Source organism: Arachis hypogaea, chromosome 13, assembly GCF_003086295.3.
Source record: "Arachis hypogaea cultivar Tifrunner chromosome 13, arahy.Tifrunner.gnm2.J5K5, whole genome shotgun sequence".
Classification (NCBI taxonomy): domain Eukaryota; kingdom Viridiplantae; phylum Streptophyta; class Magnoliopsida; order Fabales; family Fabaceae; genus Arachis; species Arachis hypogaea.
Window position 1 is genome coordinate 22,802,719 of NC_092048.1, and position 18,889 is coordinate 22,821,607.

The 18,889-nt window shown below is 33.4% G+C and overlaps 1 protein-coding gene and 1 pseudogene across 10 annotated transcripts; both read right to left on the reverse strand.

Moving 5' to 3' along the window:
- Positions 1 to 1,870: 1,870 nt before the first annotated feature.
- LOC112737685 (probable amino acid permease 7) lies at positions 1,871 to 4,419 on the reverse strand (annotated as a pseudogene).
- A 518-nt stretch (positions 4,420 to 4,937) lies between these two features.
- LOC112737686 (uncharacterized) lies at positions 4,938 to 10,410 on the reverse strand. 10 transcript variants are annotated; one of them, XM_072211449.1, is made up of 8 exons: positions 10,102 to 10,405; positions 9,961 to 10,001; positions 9,685 to 9,725; positions 8,246 to 8,549; positions 6,844 to 6,900; positions 6,576 to 6,763; positions 5,828 to 5,985; positions 4,938 to 5,480 (listed from the first exon to the last, which is right to left on the reverse strand). In XM_072211449.1, the coding sequence occupies exons 6-8, from the start codon at positions 6,745 to 6,747 to the stop codon at positions 5,373 to 5,375; spliced, it is 438 nt and encodes a 145-aa protein (XP_072067550.1). In that variant the 5' UTR covers positions 6,748 to 6,763; positions 6,844 to 6,900; positions 8,246 to 8,549; positions 9,685 to 9,725; positions 9,961 to 10,001; positions 10,102 to 10,405; the 3' UTR covers positions 4,938 to 5,372. The 10 variants fall into 10 exon arrangements, with proteins under 10 accessions (XP_072067550.1, XP_025643480.1, XP_025643477.1 ...); XM_025787695.3 differs by lacking the exon at positions 6,844 to 6,900 and having other exon boundaries at positions 8,246 to 8,508; XM_025787692.3 differs by lacking the exon at positions 6,844 to 6,900.
- Between the last annotated feature and the right edge of the window lie 8,479 nt (positions 10,411 to 18,889).

An 18,889-nucleotide genomic window follows, 5' to 3' on the forward strand; every position in this document is an offset into this window, starting at 1 on the left:
CTCAACCCGCACCTACCCTACTCGTACGAAAATCCTTAACTTAAAACATATTTTTATATAAGTATATAACATATACATACATACAGTGCGAGTTGGTCGAATAAGGTTGAGACTCAATCCGCACCTTACCCGGTCGGGTGGGTTAGATTGAATACCCGCGGATAGCGTACATATTGCCACCCCTATTTCGAAGTGGACGTGATTGTCAAGGAGGCGCGAATACAGACGAGGAGCCTCTGGCTAACGAATTTCAAGGTGGCAGATGAGAGTACGATGAGAGTACGTCAGTGGCAAAGGAGGTGTTTAAAGAGGAGTGGCAAAGGAGGTGTTTGAAAAGGAGGGAGAGAGAAAATCCGACCAAATTGGATCTTAGCGAGGAGATGGCGAGTTGGATCCTTTTGATTTCACTGTTAACTTGATGGAAGAAGTTTACGGAAGGCAATTTCGGAGTATTTGTGGTTGTGAAAGAGACAAGTGCCGCCGAGGAGCCTCTGGCTAACCAATTACAAGGTGCCAGATGAGAGTACGTGGATGATAAAGGAGGTGTTTGAGAAGGAGGGAAAGAGAAAATCCGACAAAATTGGGTCCTATTAATATTGATAGAGGACATAGTAGCAGCACGTGAAACTTGTGCTCTTCATTCAGTTAGTTGTTAGCTGAGTTAGTTGAATTTCTTCTCTGAATTTTCGTTTTACTTTGTGTTATGCCAGGTGGCACAGTTAGTTAGTGAATTCTGCCTCTGCTTTCTATATATGAATTTCATCACTGTATTTTCACCCAAGTTAATGAAATACACAGTCATAATTTCTCTCTTTTCTTTTAATTCTCTCAAATTTTCTGTTCTTTTTCACCTAATAAAACGAAAAGAATACCTAAAGAGTACGTACGGACAATAAAATTATAAAAAAAAATTAACAAATTTTATTGACGTTGATTTATTGAAATGATAAATTATAAAGGTATTTAAACTATTTAAACTAGACCCTACTTTGCATCTACGCGTCATTGGAGATAAATAACTTATTTAAAAAATTATATTAAACATTTAAATTGGTGTTTAACGATTTTAAATTAAAAATTTGTTTTAAATATTTTTTTATTTTATAAATTTTTTATAATCATTTTCATTGTTAGATTGATTTTTCTGTCACTTTAAACAAACATTTTGATGTGTGTATTAGATAAATAAATTTTTAATCAATTTTATTATACAACAATTGAGTTCCAAAAAATTATCATTATAATACTAATTAATTTCCGATACAAAAAGATCAATTTATTTTAAAACATTCTAAAACATTTTAGAGTACAAGAATATTTTAGAGTACAAAAACTTTTTATATTAAAATTATATAAAGTTATATTTTTATTTGTTTTTTTTATATTTATTTTAGTTGATAAATTTAATCTTTTTATGTGGTATTTGTTGTTTTTTTTTTTATTTTTAGTTTTTGTTGAATTTTTTTTTCTTTTTCATGTAATATATTCTTAGGATGATATATTTTTTTTGAACGGTTGACTTTATGCATTTTTATTATTTTTTTTGTTCATCTCTGTATGTATATTCTTCGTCTGACAATATGTATTTGATTTGTTTATTTTTTTCTCTTTAAATTTTTAATTGGTATATTATCTTTGTCTAATAATACTAAGGTTGGTGAAGTTGATTTCTATAATCATAAAAAATATAAAATGAGCAATATAAATAATGTTTTAAATTATTGAAATTTTTCGTAGTATTATTTATTTTATTTGTTGTAATAGGTGTTGAGTTTCAATCAGTAGTTGAGAGTCTTCTTTTAAGATTAAAATTATTTACTTTGATTTCAAATATACAAGTGTTATATAAACTTAAAATAGTATTAAAAAATGTCCAATATTACTTTTTTTTTTTTTTGTAATGAACATATAATAAAATTTGTGTAGAACATATCCAAATGATACATGAAAGTGAATAGTGACTAGTTCCTCAGAACTTGTTGACTTGTTTTCAGCTTAATTTTTGAGTTACTATTCCCTGAATGGAACCAATGAGAGTAAACAAACCAAAAACAAAGCCTAAAATGCTTAAACTCCGAAGCATGATCCACTTAGCACTCTATGCTTCAGTATTAGACAGACCTAAGTACATTTCCACCGGAAAATATATGGTTAATGGCCAAAAGATTAAGCTTTCTAGTACTCCAAAAATCTGGTTGAAGTAAGGGAACATCAATGCAATCACCGTGGTTGATGCCACGTAAGCGGTTCAGAAAGAAAGCCTCAGAAAATTCAGTTCAAATATGAGTGATTCACAAATTCACTATCCGGGTATTGAAAGCGGAACCAATTCTCAACAATGGCAAAAAGTGGCTGACTATACACCTGCACCAAAAAAGTGAAAGAGATACTTATTTTAAAACAGAGAGAATATCATAGCACACATGATAAACTACACCCTAGTTTATAAAGTATTTATAACCTTTTATTAGGTTAAAATATAGAAAATTCTAAGCCTATAAATATAAGGTCTAATCTAGTAATTAAATATACAAAATCAAAATACATCAAATTAAATTAAAATATTCTAAAAATGTAAACTAATATCTTCTAAATAATACTTGAACTCTTCATATCTCGAATATTTGAAGCACGTATCATTTATCCGAGTTTTTTTGTTAATTAAGGCTAATCAAGTTGGTCTAACATAACAAAAAAATAATTATGACTAACATTATTCTAAGTCTTATTGTTTAATTTAGTTGAACTTAGTTCATAAAAAGACTTAGATCTGTAGCATTACTCTAAAATTTAAAGTTTGATATATATACTAAGACTATGTTGTATTTGTGTACCTGATATGCACCAACAAGGTGAACCACAATACAAACATTGACAAAGTTAACAAGCCAATAATACTTGGAGGATCCAAAACCTGTTAAGAGGTTTCCTGGTGTATCATTACCAAAAGCTGCATATCCAGCTCCTCCACAACCAAGGTAGAAGAACGTTGTGATCGCCACCGATATCACGGAGGCCTTCTTCATAGTTTGGTTTTCCGGTGGAGGTGACTTCAGAGTATCCTTCAACAATCAAAGCAACTTATATTAGAATCTATAGTAGTTAAGTTCTGGTATGATCATAGAACAGATATACCTGAATTTCCAAGAGAATTGTTGAGAATGGATAGGAATATGATATGTCACCAAGTGCTTGAGCAACAAGCCATAACTTTTCAGTTCTACTCCTGCTTCCTGATTCCTTCAATGCTACCTTCAACATAACCTTTTTCTGCATCAAATTGTAGAGTAAGAAAGTTAAATGCTTGTTGAATTGTAGCTCGCAACCGCACGAATCAAGCAACTGTCTAAAGAGCATACCTTTGATTTGCAGAATGGAAAGGGCCATTCCTATGAAAGAATAAGCAAATGACATGATTGCAGCAACAACCGAAAGCCATTCAATGTTATGGAAGTTTGGTATCTGTGAAAGTACAACTTGTATAGCCCCAAAAATCAGCATATAATATGCATCTACAAACTCACATGCTACTTCTTCTTCATTGGTATGGTAATAAATTGAAACCAAGATTGTTCTGTAGTCACAAACTAAACTAATATCAGCAATCACGCATATAACAAGAGAGTACTAGTCTATAAGTCTAAGATGATGCACCTTATGCTGATAGCTGATGTAATAACATAAGCAATTCCAAAACCATATAAGCTTATATTCACAAGAAGGCCACATAACCGTCCATTCTTTTAGTCCTGTAATTCAGCCAACAAGAATCTTGATGCAAAGACTTAAAAAGAGTAAGAATAAAGAGAAGTAATGATGAGAATGTACCTAGATGAGAATGAACAGCATCAAGGTAAGAGGCACTACGGTGAGGTCCAAATTGAGGATGTGGAGAACGGTAAGTGTTGGAGAGAAGGAAAGAAGAAATGAGAGTGAATGAAGCAATGTGGAGAATGGAGAATGGCCCTGCAATCCATCCAAGCTGTCCAATGCTCCATGCCAGAGACAGCACTCCTGATCCTATCACTCCTGTCACTATGTGCGTCACCGCCGTCCACGCCGTCCCTATTCATCATTCATTCGTTCATTCATTCTTCTACGTTTCGGCCGCAATATTGTTGCTGCAGTGTCAACTGTCTTGGCAATTGGCTCTGCAGCAATTATTATTGCGGCCGTTGCATGTAGATTTGGAGATATGACAAAAACAAACCTGTTCTTTTGAGAGGGTGAGAGAGCAACAATGGTGTCTTGTCATCATTACTTGAAGCTGGTTCTGCTGCTAACCCCATGTGGTTTGATGCTTTTAAGGTTTGTTGAGATCAATCCTCAATAGAGATCAGAAGTTATTGACTCTTTATATCCGCCTCTTTTCACAAAAGCATAATAACGAATCGCATTTAAGGTTTTCTACTTTTGTTGTTAGAGCCTTAGCAAACAGAGCATGAATTATTACTTCTTTTTTATGAGGTTTCTTGTTGGTATTATTAATGTAACGTGAGAATGACATGATCAACATATAGATGGAAAACGTGCTATTTATTTAGAAAAATATCTGAGAACTATCAAAATTGATTGTTTTTTGTCATAAATTAACCATCGATGTTTAAAAGTGTGTATTAAAAATATGTTGTTGAATTATTAGACTAAAGTAATTGAGTTAATGATTAAAAGTTATAGCAAAAAACAATCAATTCAGATAACCCTTTAACATTTCTTATTTGTTTATTCATTTAATTTAATTTGTTTTTCAACGATGGCTGGATATTAGTTTATTCCTAACGTTTTAAGACTAGCATTTTTATCTTTTTAATATCGAGGATACTTATCAAGTACATAACCCATACAAATTTTTTCAGTAATTATAAAACTGAACGTGCAAGTCTATGAACCACAATATTGGTTTGGCACAAGTACGAAATAGTATCACGTAATCTGCGTTGACTAATCAATCCAGAACCATTCAAATTTCAAAGTGTACTCAGCACACCGTGTTAATCGAAGCTTATGTAACCGAAAACTGCATACACTTTCCCTAAAGTAAACGAGTTTGTAAATTAGTGCCTATAGCACGCATTAATGTGCTCTAAGAACTAAGAAGTAAGAACATGCAAGTATTAATGCCTTGGATTGTTTAATAGTTCCTATAATATGTGAAAATATATGAGACATTCCCAATTCAAAACCTAGATAACTACCAATAACGATGTAATAAGGAGTATAGATACTGCATACGTGCTTATCTTTCATGTTGAATAGCCTCAATAGTTTTCTGGTACATCTCAATGTAAACCACTTGTTGCAAAAACAAAGCTTGCAAACCAAGAATCCATCAAAGACAAAAGTCCTTCTCAATAATGTTCTATTGTGAATCATCAGAGAGCATTTATCATTCTCTTCATCTCAGCAGACCTCCTGGGATCCGGTTCGTCTATTGCTCTCTCTGTAAGTACTTGCTTGATGCGGCACATTGACTTCCGTACCTGATTTCATAAACAAACTTCTCAACAAAAAACACTTAAACTAATCACCTAGTGTTTCTTTCCCACTCCAATAACAGAGTTTAACAGTAAACATTAGGTTTCTCTCTAATCTGTATTCTGTCCTATGCAAGCATTTCTTACGAGAAAACCATTTAATTTTGATGTACTGTCAGGATAAAACCATTTTACACGGGCATCCAATCACATAACGTCATATTAGCAAAAATAATTACACAGTGCATGAAAATTAAACTCAAACCACAAAAGTATCACCATAACCATTGTTCTATGAAGTATCCACATATAATGTAAACAAGTAGAGAAATCATATATATGTATATATATACCTTGGGGATGCGTTCTGGGTTAGGAAATCGTAGGTTCTGGGAATTGAGCATCTGGCGTTGAGTCATGAGCATGTTTTTCTCCTTCAACAACACATACCATAACTTATGAAGATCATCCCAAGACTTCAAACGCAATTCGGAGGCCTTCCAACCCCGACCTAACAACAACAGATAAACCAAGTAACTAACCAACAAACCCATCACTAGAGCATAATTGGTACCTCTTTTATAGCTGCAAATAAGAAAACCACATTCATAACACACTAGCAACAAAAATGAACATCCAAACACAAAGTGAAATCATGTACTTTCGGTTAACATTTTCGAATTTTGTTATTATCATTTGGTCATTTGATCTTAACTCGCAGTCTGCAACTGCAATTGCGCAGCAATATTGCTATTGTGGTGCATTCTGCAATGCAATCACAATAGCAATTACATCCCAAACAGCTATGATTTTCCGAAAAAACACAATAATTGCTACAGCAACCACAATTTTAAATAATTATAGCAATTCAGGAGTATTCTATATGCAAGTTTAGGTTTAGGCCAATTAGCACAATAATTAGTAGATATAAGCTTTGATTTGGATACAATTTAGTGAGCTAACTAACCACAAAAACAAGTGAAAGTTACCTATGGTGGGAATCAAATTCTATAGATAGAACCAACTTGGAAAACAAACAAAAACCCTAAGTTATTTATAACAATGGAAATGAAGGAAGAGAAAGAAGCGCAAAGTGGATACCATATACAATAGGTTTATCACTTTCCATGTCCCTGTCAACCTCGAAGAACTCCTCAAGAGGGTTGCGGGTTTTGTCGCCGGCAGCAGTGGCGGTTCCGGCGGAAGAAGCATAGGTTCTGGATCTAGCAGCTGCGGCGAACAGTGTTCGCCCAAACGTTCTCGACAAATACATCACTGCCACGTGGCCTCTGCAACAATGATCGATTTGGTTGATTAATTAGTTCATTTCATTTCATGCTCATAATTGAAGAGAAGAGAAGAGATATACCCAAGGTTCAGAAAACCGGACCGGTCATCAAACCGCTCTAGTCACTAGTTTACTGGTCTAACCGGTCCAACGATAGTTCAACCGGAAAAACCGTTTTAGAATAGAATAATAAATAAATTATAAATACACATCCTAAAATATAATTATAGTCTAATATAAATCTTAAAATATCTTCGAAATTTAAAACACTACATAAAATATCATCAACCAAATACATATGATCTTATCAAAATCCAAACTCAAGTTAAATAGTAATAAAAGCAGATCTAAATATTAAAACCAGAAGAAGCAGATGCTTGGTTAAGAACTATATATACTGCAATGTTTCATAAGGCCTAAACATTAAAACCAAGGTAATAATAATAATGCTACAACTTTTAATTACAATATAAAAATTTATATAGACAGGATTCTCTCTATAGGTGACAAAAACATAACTAATCACTACTTTCCTCTTATGTCTTATGCACAGAAGTTGATAGAATACAAGAAAGAAAGAATAGGAACTTGAGATTTGAGAAGGCATATGGGATATAAGAAAAAAGAAGACAGAACAAATAAACCCTATGATCATTAAACTAAACAACCAAAAACCAAAAATAATTTGACAATTGCAGGAATAATACTTATGATAAACTGTGTATACTATAAACAAACATTAATAAATTGGTTGTCCTACACAGTTAATAGGAACTATTATTCTACTACCCTAGTTCCAAATGCTTCTCTTTTTAGATCCCCCAACAGTATAACAAAATTATCTTTGTGAGCTGTTCACATCCTTGTTGGGATTTAATTACAAAGGTGTGAAATATGGTGTCATTTGCAGCTGCGAGTTTTGAATCAATAACATTGATTTGTGCCTCTTGGAATGTTTGGATCACTCTTGAAACCGGATGAGAATCAAGAGGGCAACTCACCCTAACAATCACCTCATCCTGTGCTGCTTCAATATCCACATCAGCATTAACGAAACAGAGTAACAAATTAACAATTACAAAGTAACAAATTAAACAAGGTAACAAATTAACAGTTACAGAGCAGCAAAAGTGCAAAACACTAAATTGAAGACCGAAGAAATTGAACAGAAATCGAAGTTCCCAGAATTGGCTGTTGATCCCAAATTTTCATTGCATTGGCAGCCATTCAACACAACACAATTCTGCCTAGTGCCTATAGCATTCAGCCATTCAACACAACACAAAAACATCAATTGGCTGGAAAACACCAAAACAGCAAGACACATTAGGCGTTCTAAAGCAGCAAAACACCAAAATTGCAAAGCAGCAAAACACCAAAACAATACAACATCAACATTAGGCGTTCTGGAATCAGAACCATACATTCTAACATAGAAGATGAAAGTATGAAACAGAGAAGATGAAACAGAGGAGTCACTCACCTGGGTGCTGACGAAGCGAAGACGAAGGGAGAGGCCAGCGAAGACGAAGCGGCGGTGCTGAGGACCAGGCGACGGCGGTGGCGCTGACGACCCGAGGACCGCGGGGACGCTGGGAATGCTTCAGAAGGGGCTAGGGTTCACCGTTCACGTGTGGAGTGAGACTGAGATGAATGAATGGGGGAAGAGACCAGGCGACGGCGGTGGCGCTGACGACCTGAAAACCCCGGCGACGGCGGTGGTGACTGGGCTGGGATTTGGGAATGCTTCAGAGGGCTAGGGTTAGTGAGAGTCTGAGACAGTGAGACTGCGATTTGGGAATGGGGGAAGAAGGGGGGGCATAGTTATCAGAACCGAACCGGCAATCAACCCGGTCATATGACTGGGTCACCGGGTCATTGGTTCAACCGGTGGGTCACTGATTCACCCAGTTGACCCGGTCATAATTTAAAAAAATACAAATTATATAAATAAAATTAAAATCAAGTATTAAAACTTAAAATGCAAGTCTTTACAAACATAATAATAATCAAATATTAATTTTTAGACATAACTAATTATGCAAAAAGAGATAATAAACTAGTTTCTAGTACAAAATACTTTCACCATTTAAATAAACAAGAACAAGCAAAAGATAACACAATCGATAAATCAAGTCCAAGTGATCTTAAAATCGACATCTATATCTTCATAGGACAAATTTGGAGCTCGATCAACATTTTTCTCATTTTGATTTGCATCTATATCTTCCATAAGAAACACTGCATTATGCAGAACATCAGAAACAAAGAAAGAAGAGTTTGAAGAGAGAGCTACAAGAAACTAGCAAACTAAATTAACTTCATCTTATTCTTCCATCAATGAATCAATTCTACATACCTCTTAGAGGGATGCAAGAGCTTCATTTATAACAGAGTTGGAAAAGAGAGAAAGATTAGAGATCAGAATAACAAACCCTAACTAACTGTACCAAACTAATTTTGTTACTGGCCAACTCTCTTATCTCTTATCCCTTAACATACACCAACAAAAGATTTAGCATTTTTTAAGCAACACAACAACAAGGTTCAGTAACAAATTCAACTCAACTCAGTTATCTTATCCAGCAACAAATTTTACTTTCAGCAACAACCACATTTATGATATGTTCAGTATCAAATTCAACTTACAGCTGACAACAAATTCTACTTCTAGAATTCTAGCAACAAATTCAGCTATGATAACTATGACAACTTTCAGGCAGCAACAAAAACTTAAACTATGATAACTTTCAGGGAGCAACAAAAAAACTCCAATTCTCCAAATATGATTTACAGCAAATTAGCATTAGCTAATCATAATTTCAGCAACAAACTCAACTTTCAACAATAAATTCAAGATGTACTAATAATTTAAAGCAATGAAATTGAAAGAGGAATAACAAGGCCAAAGCTGAAACTCACTTGGGCAGAGAGATGAAGCAAAACTTAACTAAGTGATTATTCTGCAAAACAGCACCAAATTCAAGGTTCAATAAACTCAGTAATGATTTTCGGCGATGAACAAACTTAAGCTAAGTGATTATTTTGGCATGTCAACAACAAATTCAAGGTTCATGATAATCAGTAACAAATTTCAGCAACACATTCAACTTTCAGCAACAAATTACTTTCAGCAACAAAATCAAAGTGCAATGATGCAGCACCAAAATTGAAGCAGAAAGACCAGGGGAAACTCACCAAATCGAGTTGCACGAAGGAAGTTGACGGCGAAGGAGAAGCTGAACGCAGGATTCAACAACCACCAGATTCAACACCAACCAGATTCATCGAAATCAACATTAAACTAGAGAAAGAACAGGATCGAAAACTGGAGCTCACCTAGTTGAGAAGATGACGACCACCACCACCCGACGAAGCGAACGTAGGGTCACGGACTCACAGTGAGAGAACGAGAGCGTGACGAGGTGAGATACCCAGAGACTGAGAGTGACGAACTGACAACGAGGGGAGAGACGAGGTGAGGGTGAGGGGATTACGGCGCCGTGCTCGAGAGAGTGACGAGGTGAGGGTGAGAGGCTGCCCGTTGCCGACGCCAAGTTGAGAGAACAGAGACAGAGAGACGAGGGCACGAGGTTGCCTTTGGGAGTTAGGGTTCATTTCACTGAAAAAGGGGGGGCGGGGTGGGTCTGAAACGACGGCGTTTCAGGGAAAAAAATAAAAAAAAAATTAACATGACCCGGACCGGGTTGCATTAACCGGCCGTCGGGTCGAACCGGGTTCGACCGGGTCTGTTGCACAAACGATTTAACAAGTGACTCGATCCGGTCAGGTGACTGAGTGACCAGGTTTTCGATCGAACCGGCCAGATCGAGCCGGGTTTGATAACTATGAAGGGGGGTTCACGAGTGGTAACCGGGTCGGCGGGTCGGGTTCCACTTTTTTCAAACAATTAAAAACGGCGCCGTTTTACTTTTTTAGAGAAACCGGCCGGCCCAACCGACCGATTTTTAGCCGGTTCACCAGTTTTTTTCCAATTTTCTCTTTAGTGGTTAATATAGGAAGACCGGACCACTTGTATCGCCTGTTCACGGTTAAACCGGTTGAACCGGCCGGGCCAGTCCGATTTTCAGAATCTTAGATAGACCTTTTAAAAAATTGAAATATTTATCTTATTTGTTTTAAATAATTAACACAATCTCATCATTATCTTATAGTAGTAGAATTGAGTGTCAAATTGAAACTCATTTTTAATTAAATATGTAAACGATATAGACTAAAATGCACTAGAGGAAATAATAATTAAAACAAGATATTTGTTCATGAAAAAAAATAATTAGAATTTTATAATGCGTATTGAAAAATTATTATTAAAATTACACAACTGTAAAGAAGTAATAAAATTTTTGCCAGAATTAACCTACGTAGAAAAATATAAAATAATTATTACAAATTGACAGAAAAATTAAAATAAGATTTAAATTAAAAAATAATTTATTAACACTACTCTAGAATTTCTAATAATATATACTTGTGATGTTTTCTCGTCAAATGAATAATTATTCACGTAAAAAAATATATTATTATCGGAGAACATAAATCGAAAAATAACTTTTTTTTATATTTTAAATTTATTCTTTGACTCGACTCGCGAATTTAAATTCTATTTAAAAGTATGTTATTGATGAATTGGTTGCTGCTTGCACAAGTAAAATTTGAACTCCAACACTTATTTAAACGAACGAATAAATTGGTTACTCTGTCAACCCAAATTGATTAACGGAAAGATAACTAATCATATACCGTGACTACAAAAGAAACTTTGGGTGACATTTACTCTAAGTAAGTTCTTTTTATTTTATATATTCAAAGTTCATGTAAGGTTCGGAAGGCTCATCCTTAAATGCTCCTTGCTAGGTATGAAGTGCGTACACTTTGTTAATTCGTTAAATCTGAACTCTTCATTTATTATATTTTATTTGAGTGGTCTGAATTTAAAAAAGTAACCTATTAATCAGGTTAACCATTTTCTTTTATAAATTTTAGATTTTTTTATAAGTTTCAGATATTGGACTGAAGTCCAAACAAAAAAAATAGTATACAAATATTAAAAGTAACATGTCTATACAACAAAAAAAATTACTAGGCTTTAGAATTAAAATAAATAATATATAAAAAATAAGTTGAAAATCTATGTACTAAATTCAGAAAAAAGAATGTATTAGAATCTTAAAAAAATTAATATTAAATATATATTATGTATATAATATTAAAATTTAAATAAATTTTATTTTGTGTAAAACAAAATTATAATATTAAATATAAATATAATAATAAAAAATTTTATGTTATATAAATTTAATTAATGCATATATATAATTTTATTTTGTGTGAAACAAAATTATAACATTAAATATGAAGTAAATGATAAAAGATTTTGTATTATATAAATTTAATTTAAAAAACATATATACAACGTAAGAAGCAAACAAACATATAATAATTTTATTTTGTGCGAAACAAAAATTCATATAAAAAAATATTTATATAATTTTTTTATTAACAATTTTTTTATTAAAATGTGTTACTTTACTATATTTAAAATATATTATTTGAAATAATTATATTATTTTAGTTAATATATATTATTTAAAAGAATATTTAAAATTAATTATTTTATATTAAAAATATATTATTAGTTTTTCTTAAAATAACATTTTCTTTTTTTGGTTCAAATACTATCACAAAAAAATTTTACATAGCGACTATTCAAGAAATATTATATAAGTTAATAAAAGAAAGAAGTACTCTCTCTTTTTTACCAAAAATAAGAAGATTAAAATTCGTGACCTTTTAAGTGAGTATGAGAAGATTATGCCATTTGAATTATAGCTCGTTGGCAAAGAAAGAAATACTCGTAATTATATAGGTGGAAACTCAGGTGCCGTCGACTTCACGTGAAGTTGATAGTTGAAAGCTGTTAAATGGTTTGACTGATTTGACTAAATTTTCATTTAACGACTCTCAGCTATCAACTTTACGTGAAGTCGACTGCATTTTTTCACCAATTATATATTAAATAGAATAATTATTTATTAGGCTCATTCTTATACAAATAAAAATTTCTATGAGTTTTATATCTGTAATATTTTATACCAATTAGCTTTAAAGTTTAATTATTTTTTGAATAAATTAATAAAAAAGTAATACAAATAGTTGTTTAAATATAATTGTATTTTAATTTTTCATTCTATTACGTACACGTTGAGGATAATTTAAAATAAAAGATAATAGACTTATTATAACTGCCATGTATTTTGTGCTTTAATTTGAATGTACACGTTGAGAATTATGGCGCTTTCATAGAGATAGAGACCAGGTTCTTCTACAGAATCGGTTTTGTGTTTGGAGTTAGTCAATCAGCAGCGGTGACAGACAGGCTTCTTCCTCTTCTATGGCATCGATTTTTTGGGTTTTGAAAGTCATTTATGGCAGATGTGAAAGGAAGTGGGTTCAAGAGCGTCAAAATCTGTGGCTAGCCAGAACGATAGTGGAAGCACCGCCATCAAACAAAACAGTGAATATGTTTGAAGATATCGCATCGACAATAACAGAGTAATGGAAGAATTCGATCAAATTTTTGAATACTTTTGTGGTGTAAAAGTCGTCTTTAACGAGGGAATTAATTTTTTTTATCAGTATCAATTTGTTTATTCAGTCCATAACAAAAAAAATAACAATAATAAATAAATTTAATTTACCTAATAATTTTTGATAGTAGGTTAACTTTTAAAGAGTACTGCACTCTCTATTTTACCTAGCATAATTTGTATTTTAGTAACACTTTTTCTTTTTTTTTTTTTGGTTGACACACTTTTTCTTTTTTAGAATAATTTGTAGATTTTTATTGTGGTATTTCTTTGTTTTGGGGGTAGTTTTTTTTGTTGTTGTTTATAGTATCTCCTAAGCTGACAGCCAATGATAAATCCGTAGCAGATGTAATTTTGGCGTGATTTTGGTTTGATGAGATAGAATCATTGGGAGTGAAAAGAGCCCATAATAAAACCTGTAATAAGAGAAATTATTTTGGGCCTTGTGTATTAACTAAACCTCTTATGAGACCTATGAGGCTATGAATGACTATTAGCTGGATACAATAAACCTCATTTTTCTCTCCTAATATCTCTTCACTATTCTACATTCACTGAACCTAAATATTGAGCCTAATTAGGCTTATTTATTGTACAGATTCTTCTATATAGGGGTGTAAATTATCGAATCGAACCGAAATTTATCGCAAAATCGAACCGAAATTTATAAAATCAAAAAAATCAATTTTTTTAGTTTTTTCTTTTTGAATTAAATCAATCGGTTCAGTTCAGTTTTTAGTTGACTTGACAGAAATTGAACCGAACTAAATCGAATAAAAAATATGGCTTAATAATGCATTGAAATAGAAATTTTAGACTTAACAAATGTGTTTGTTTTATGTTTAGTTGTTGGAATGAGTTGAAATTCTGTTGAATATGAATGTAATGTAATGTTATTTCAGTTTATTGATTATTTTGAATATCATTTTACTGAGATTAATTTTCTATTAGTTAGGATTTAAAAACCGAAAAAATCGACCGAATCAAACCGTTTTTGCACAAATAACAAACCGATTGGTTGGTATTTTGTGAAAACCGAACAGATCGATTCGGTTGGTTTTTGGTCCAAAACCAAACCAAACCGAACCGATAACACTCCTACTTCTATATATATATATATAATAGATTTAATTAATTCTTTGCTCATTTTACTAAATTTTTAATTAAATTTTTTTATATTTTTAATTAGATTTTTATATTATTTTTAATTTTGTAATTAGGTTATTTTTATATAAAAATATTAAAATTAATAGAATATTTTTTTTAAAATACATGTGATCAAAGATTAGTTAAGTTTTTAATCATAAATATTTTTAATTTGTGAAGAAATTTTCAGTTAATCCTAATATTTTTTACACTAAAAAAACCTAATTATAAAATTAAAAGAAGTATAGAGACTCAATTAAAAAAAATATAAAGACCTAATTAAAAATTTGGTAAAACTATAAAGACCAATAGATTAATTAAATCTAAAAAATATTTACCGTCATTGCAATTTACAAACATCCAAAATTCAGCAAAAACGCAGAGCAAAAAAAAATCAAAAGTGCAAGAAAAAATAAATCAATTATAATAATAAAAAGGGTTAAGTATTCTTTTTGTCCCTAAGGTCTAAGGCCAAAATCAAAATCATCCCCGACCTTTTTTTGTTATTAAAATCATCCTCAACGTTACAAAACGTTATAAAATCGTCCTTTTCTACTTTAATTTTATTTTTTTTACTAAATTACCTTTAATAATTAATATAAATAATAAAAATAATATTAAAAAACCCTCCCCCTCCCCCTCCACCTGTCGCCCCACTCCCACTTCCTCATAACACCCCCTGCGACTCCATCCCCTCGCCCCACTCCCACTTCCTCATAACACCCCCTCACTCCATCCCCTTCCCCAATCCCCCTTCCTCGTAACACCCCACCCCCCTCGGCACCCCATCCCCTTCCCCAATCCCTCAAAGTTCAGCCTACCTTTTAACATTCTCTAATTTCTTCTTCATGGCTACGTACTTATGAGAGAATCAAATAAGAATCAAGTGGCTGAGAGTATTATTTGATGTGAGAGAATTACCACCATCATCGTCATTCCAATATTATGGGACAAGTTCTGTGGCCAAGTGAGAACCATTTGACGATGTTGGATCTTTCATAGGTTTGGCCAGTTGAAAGTGTTACTGGCTCTTGCATTGGCTCAAGTGAAATTGGACAAATGAACACCGTGGGAGCATCATCAATTCTTGTTGAAGATTCCATTTCCTCAATCATCACCTTTAGCTCCAATTTCTCAGCAACTTTCGATAGAGCCTTATTATCTAGAACCAAAAAACATCAAGTTTTGAAGTTTCTTTAGATAATTGATATTGTGCCATGAGGAAGGGGGTATGAGGAAGTGGGGTGCGGAGGAGGGGGTATGAGGAAGGAGATGGAGGGAGAAGAAAGGGAAGAGAGTTAGTGGGGGGAGAGAAGGGTTTGTTTTTATTTTTTTTAATATTATTTATATTATTAAGGATAATTTGGTAAAAAGAATAAAATTAAAGTAGAAAAGGATGATTTTATAACGTTTTGTAACGTTGAGGATGATTTTAATAACAAAAAAAGGTCGGGGACGATTTTGATTTTGGCCTCAGACCTTAGGGACGAAAAGAATACTTAACCCTAATAAAAAAAAATGGAGCTTACTTGACACTGGTGGCAGATGTAATAACAAAGGCAGTTGTAAATTCAAACCAAGGTATTTTACATAATGTCACTTTCAGTTTTCAGTCCTAAATCATGGGTCATCGATTCAGGAGCGACCAATCATGTTTCATATATTAAAAATTCATTTCAAAAATTACATCCGATTCAACCTGTGTTGGTTAGCATGCCTGATGGCACAAACACACTGGTCAATACTGCAGGCACAGTTGTGTTCTCTGATCAATTTTATTTGCTGATTGTCTTTTATATTCCAAGCTTTAAATTCAATTTGATATTAGTATCAAAACTAACAGCAGATTTAAAATGCAAACTGATTTTTTATGAAAATGAGTGTGAAATTCAGGACAAGACTATCAAGAGAACAATTGGTGTAGCTGAACAAAGGAGAGGACTCTATGCCTTTGAGGACCTAACACCTGTTCAAACTGCATCACAAGCTGCATTCACATCTTTAGCATCTATGCTATCTGCACAACACACACAAATAGAGCATTCTGCACTGTGGCATCTTAGATTAGGACATCTACCAAATGATAGGATTGCTGTTAAGAAAAGAGAATACAAAAATTTGAAATTTTCAACATGTAGCAATAAGCCTTGTGATTCTTGCCATTATGCAAAGCAAAAACGGCTGCCATTTATGTCAAGAATCTCTAAGAACATGAACATCTTTGACATTATACACATTGACATTTGGGGTCCTATCAATAACATTTTTATTTTGGGTTTTAGATATTTTTTACTATTGTTGATGACAAAATTTGATTCACTTGGTGCTACTTTATGAAATTGAAAAGTGAAGCCAGTGAATTAGTCAAGAGTTTTGTAAAAATGGTTGAAACTCAATTTGGAGTGACCATTAAAAAAATCCGAACTGACAATGGATATGAATTTAAATTGAACAAATTCTATGCATCCAAAGGCATCATACACCAAACCACCTGTGTAGAAACTCCCCAATAAAATGGCATTGTAGAAAGAAAACATCAACATATCTTAGAAGTTGCTAGAGCCATGATGTTTCATTCTAATATGCCAAAGAAACTTTGGGATTTTGCAATAAGGCATTCGGTACATATCATTAACAGAGTTCCTAGTGTCTTATTGAAAAATCGTTCTCCTTATGAGATTTTGAAAGGAAAACCACCTGACATATCTTACCTTAAGGTGTTTAGATGTCTAAGATTTGCTTTAACAAAATTAGCACATAGATCCAAATTAGAACAAAGGGCAGTCAAATGTGTACTTTTGGGTATTAAGGAAGGTGTTAAGGGATATGTTTTATATGATATAACAAGTAGAAATATATTAATCTCAAGAAATGTATACTTTTATGAGAATATATTCCCATTTTCATTTGAAAGTTCAAAAGCAAGTAACACTGCCACTAATTCTGCACCATCCACATTACACAACTTTGCATTTGATGATTCATTCCCTGAATTTCATAGTAGCATTAATCCTCATTCATCACTATCACATAATCAATTAGTTCCAATGCATCATGAGTTTGACACATCTGAATGCTTACCAGCATCAGTAAGGTCGAATGAGTCACCATTCATTAGTACTGCATCCGAGACACCTTAGGTTATTAAGAAATCTACAAGAGATAGAAAGCGTCCTACATATTTAGAGGATTATCATTGCATGCCTGCTGTGTCAGTGAATTCATACAACAATTGTTCCTTGAATTCAAGTTTTAACTCACATGATTTTCATAAGTTTTTTCTTGAAAATTTTGAAAACATGTTACATCAGCAAACAGCAAATTTCTTTGATCAATCTACAATCATGTTTTTTTAGTCAAAATCACCATTTTTCCTCCTTCCCCTTGATGCTTCTACCGTTCTATCTACCACACACACTTCTCAACCTAAAACCAAAGAACCGAAATGCTATGTTGAGGCCATCTGTGATCCTAGTTGGCAGGAGGCTATTAATTTTGAATTGACTGCTCTAAGGAAAAATAGAACTTGGACTCTTACCAAACTTCCTAATGGGAAGAAAGCTGTGGGTTGCAAATGGGTCTTTAGGCTAAAACTGAAGCCTGATGGTTCGGTTGATCGTCACAAGGCCAGGCTGGTTGCTCAGGGATTTACCCAAACTGCTGGGGTAGATTATTTCGAGACATATAGTCCTGTGGTTAAGATGAACACCTTCCGAATTCTCATGTCTATTGCTGCAGTGAGGGGTTGGTTCGTCCATCAATTGGACGTCAACACAGCCTTTTTGCATGGTGACTTAATTGAAGAAGTATATATGCGCCCACCGCAAGGACTCGCTCTGCCCTCCCCAGACTTGGTCTGCAAACTGGATCGTTCCCTTTATGGCTTGAAACAAGCCAGCAGACAATGGAACACCAAGCTGTGCACCACTCTGCTCAATGCTGGATACTCTCAATCAAGACATGATTATAGTCTCTTCACCAAGTCATCCAATAGCATATTCACCGCTATTTTAGTCTATGTAGATGATTTAATATTGGCTGGAAATGATTTGAAAGAAATTACCTTCCTCAAACAGCATCTACATGACCTCTTCAAAATCAAAGACATTGGAGAGTTGCAATTTTTCTTGGGTTTAGAGGTAGTTCGAAGTAAGAGGGGGATTGCGGTTTGTCAAAGGAAGTATTGCATCGACCTCCTCAAGGACTACGGATTAATGGAAGGCAAGACAACATCAACTCCAATGGATTATACCATCAAACTGACAAAGAGCACTGGAACTCCTCTGAGCTCAACAGCAGAGTATAAAAGACTAGTTGGAAGATTGTTATATCTAACTAATACAAAACCAGATATAGGGTATGCAGTTGGAAGA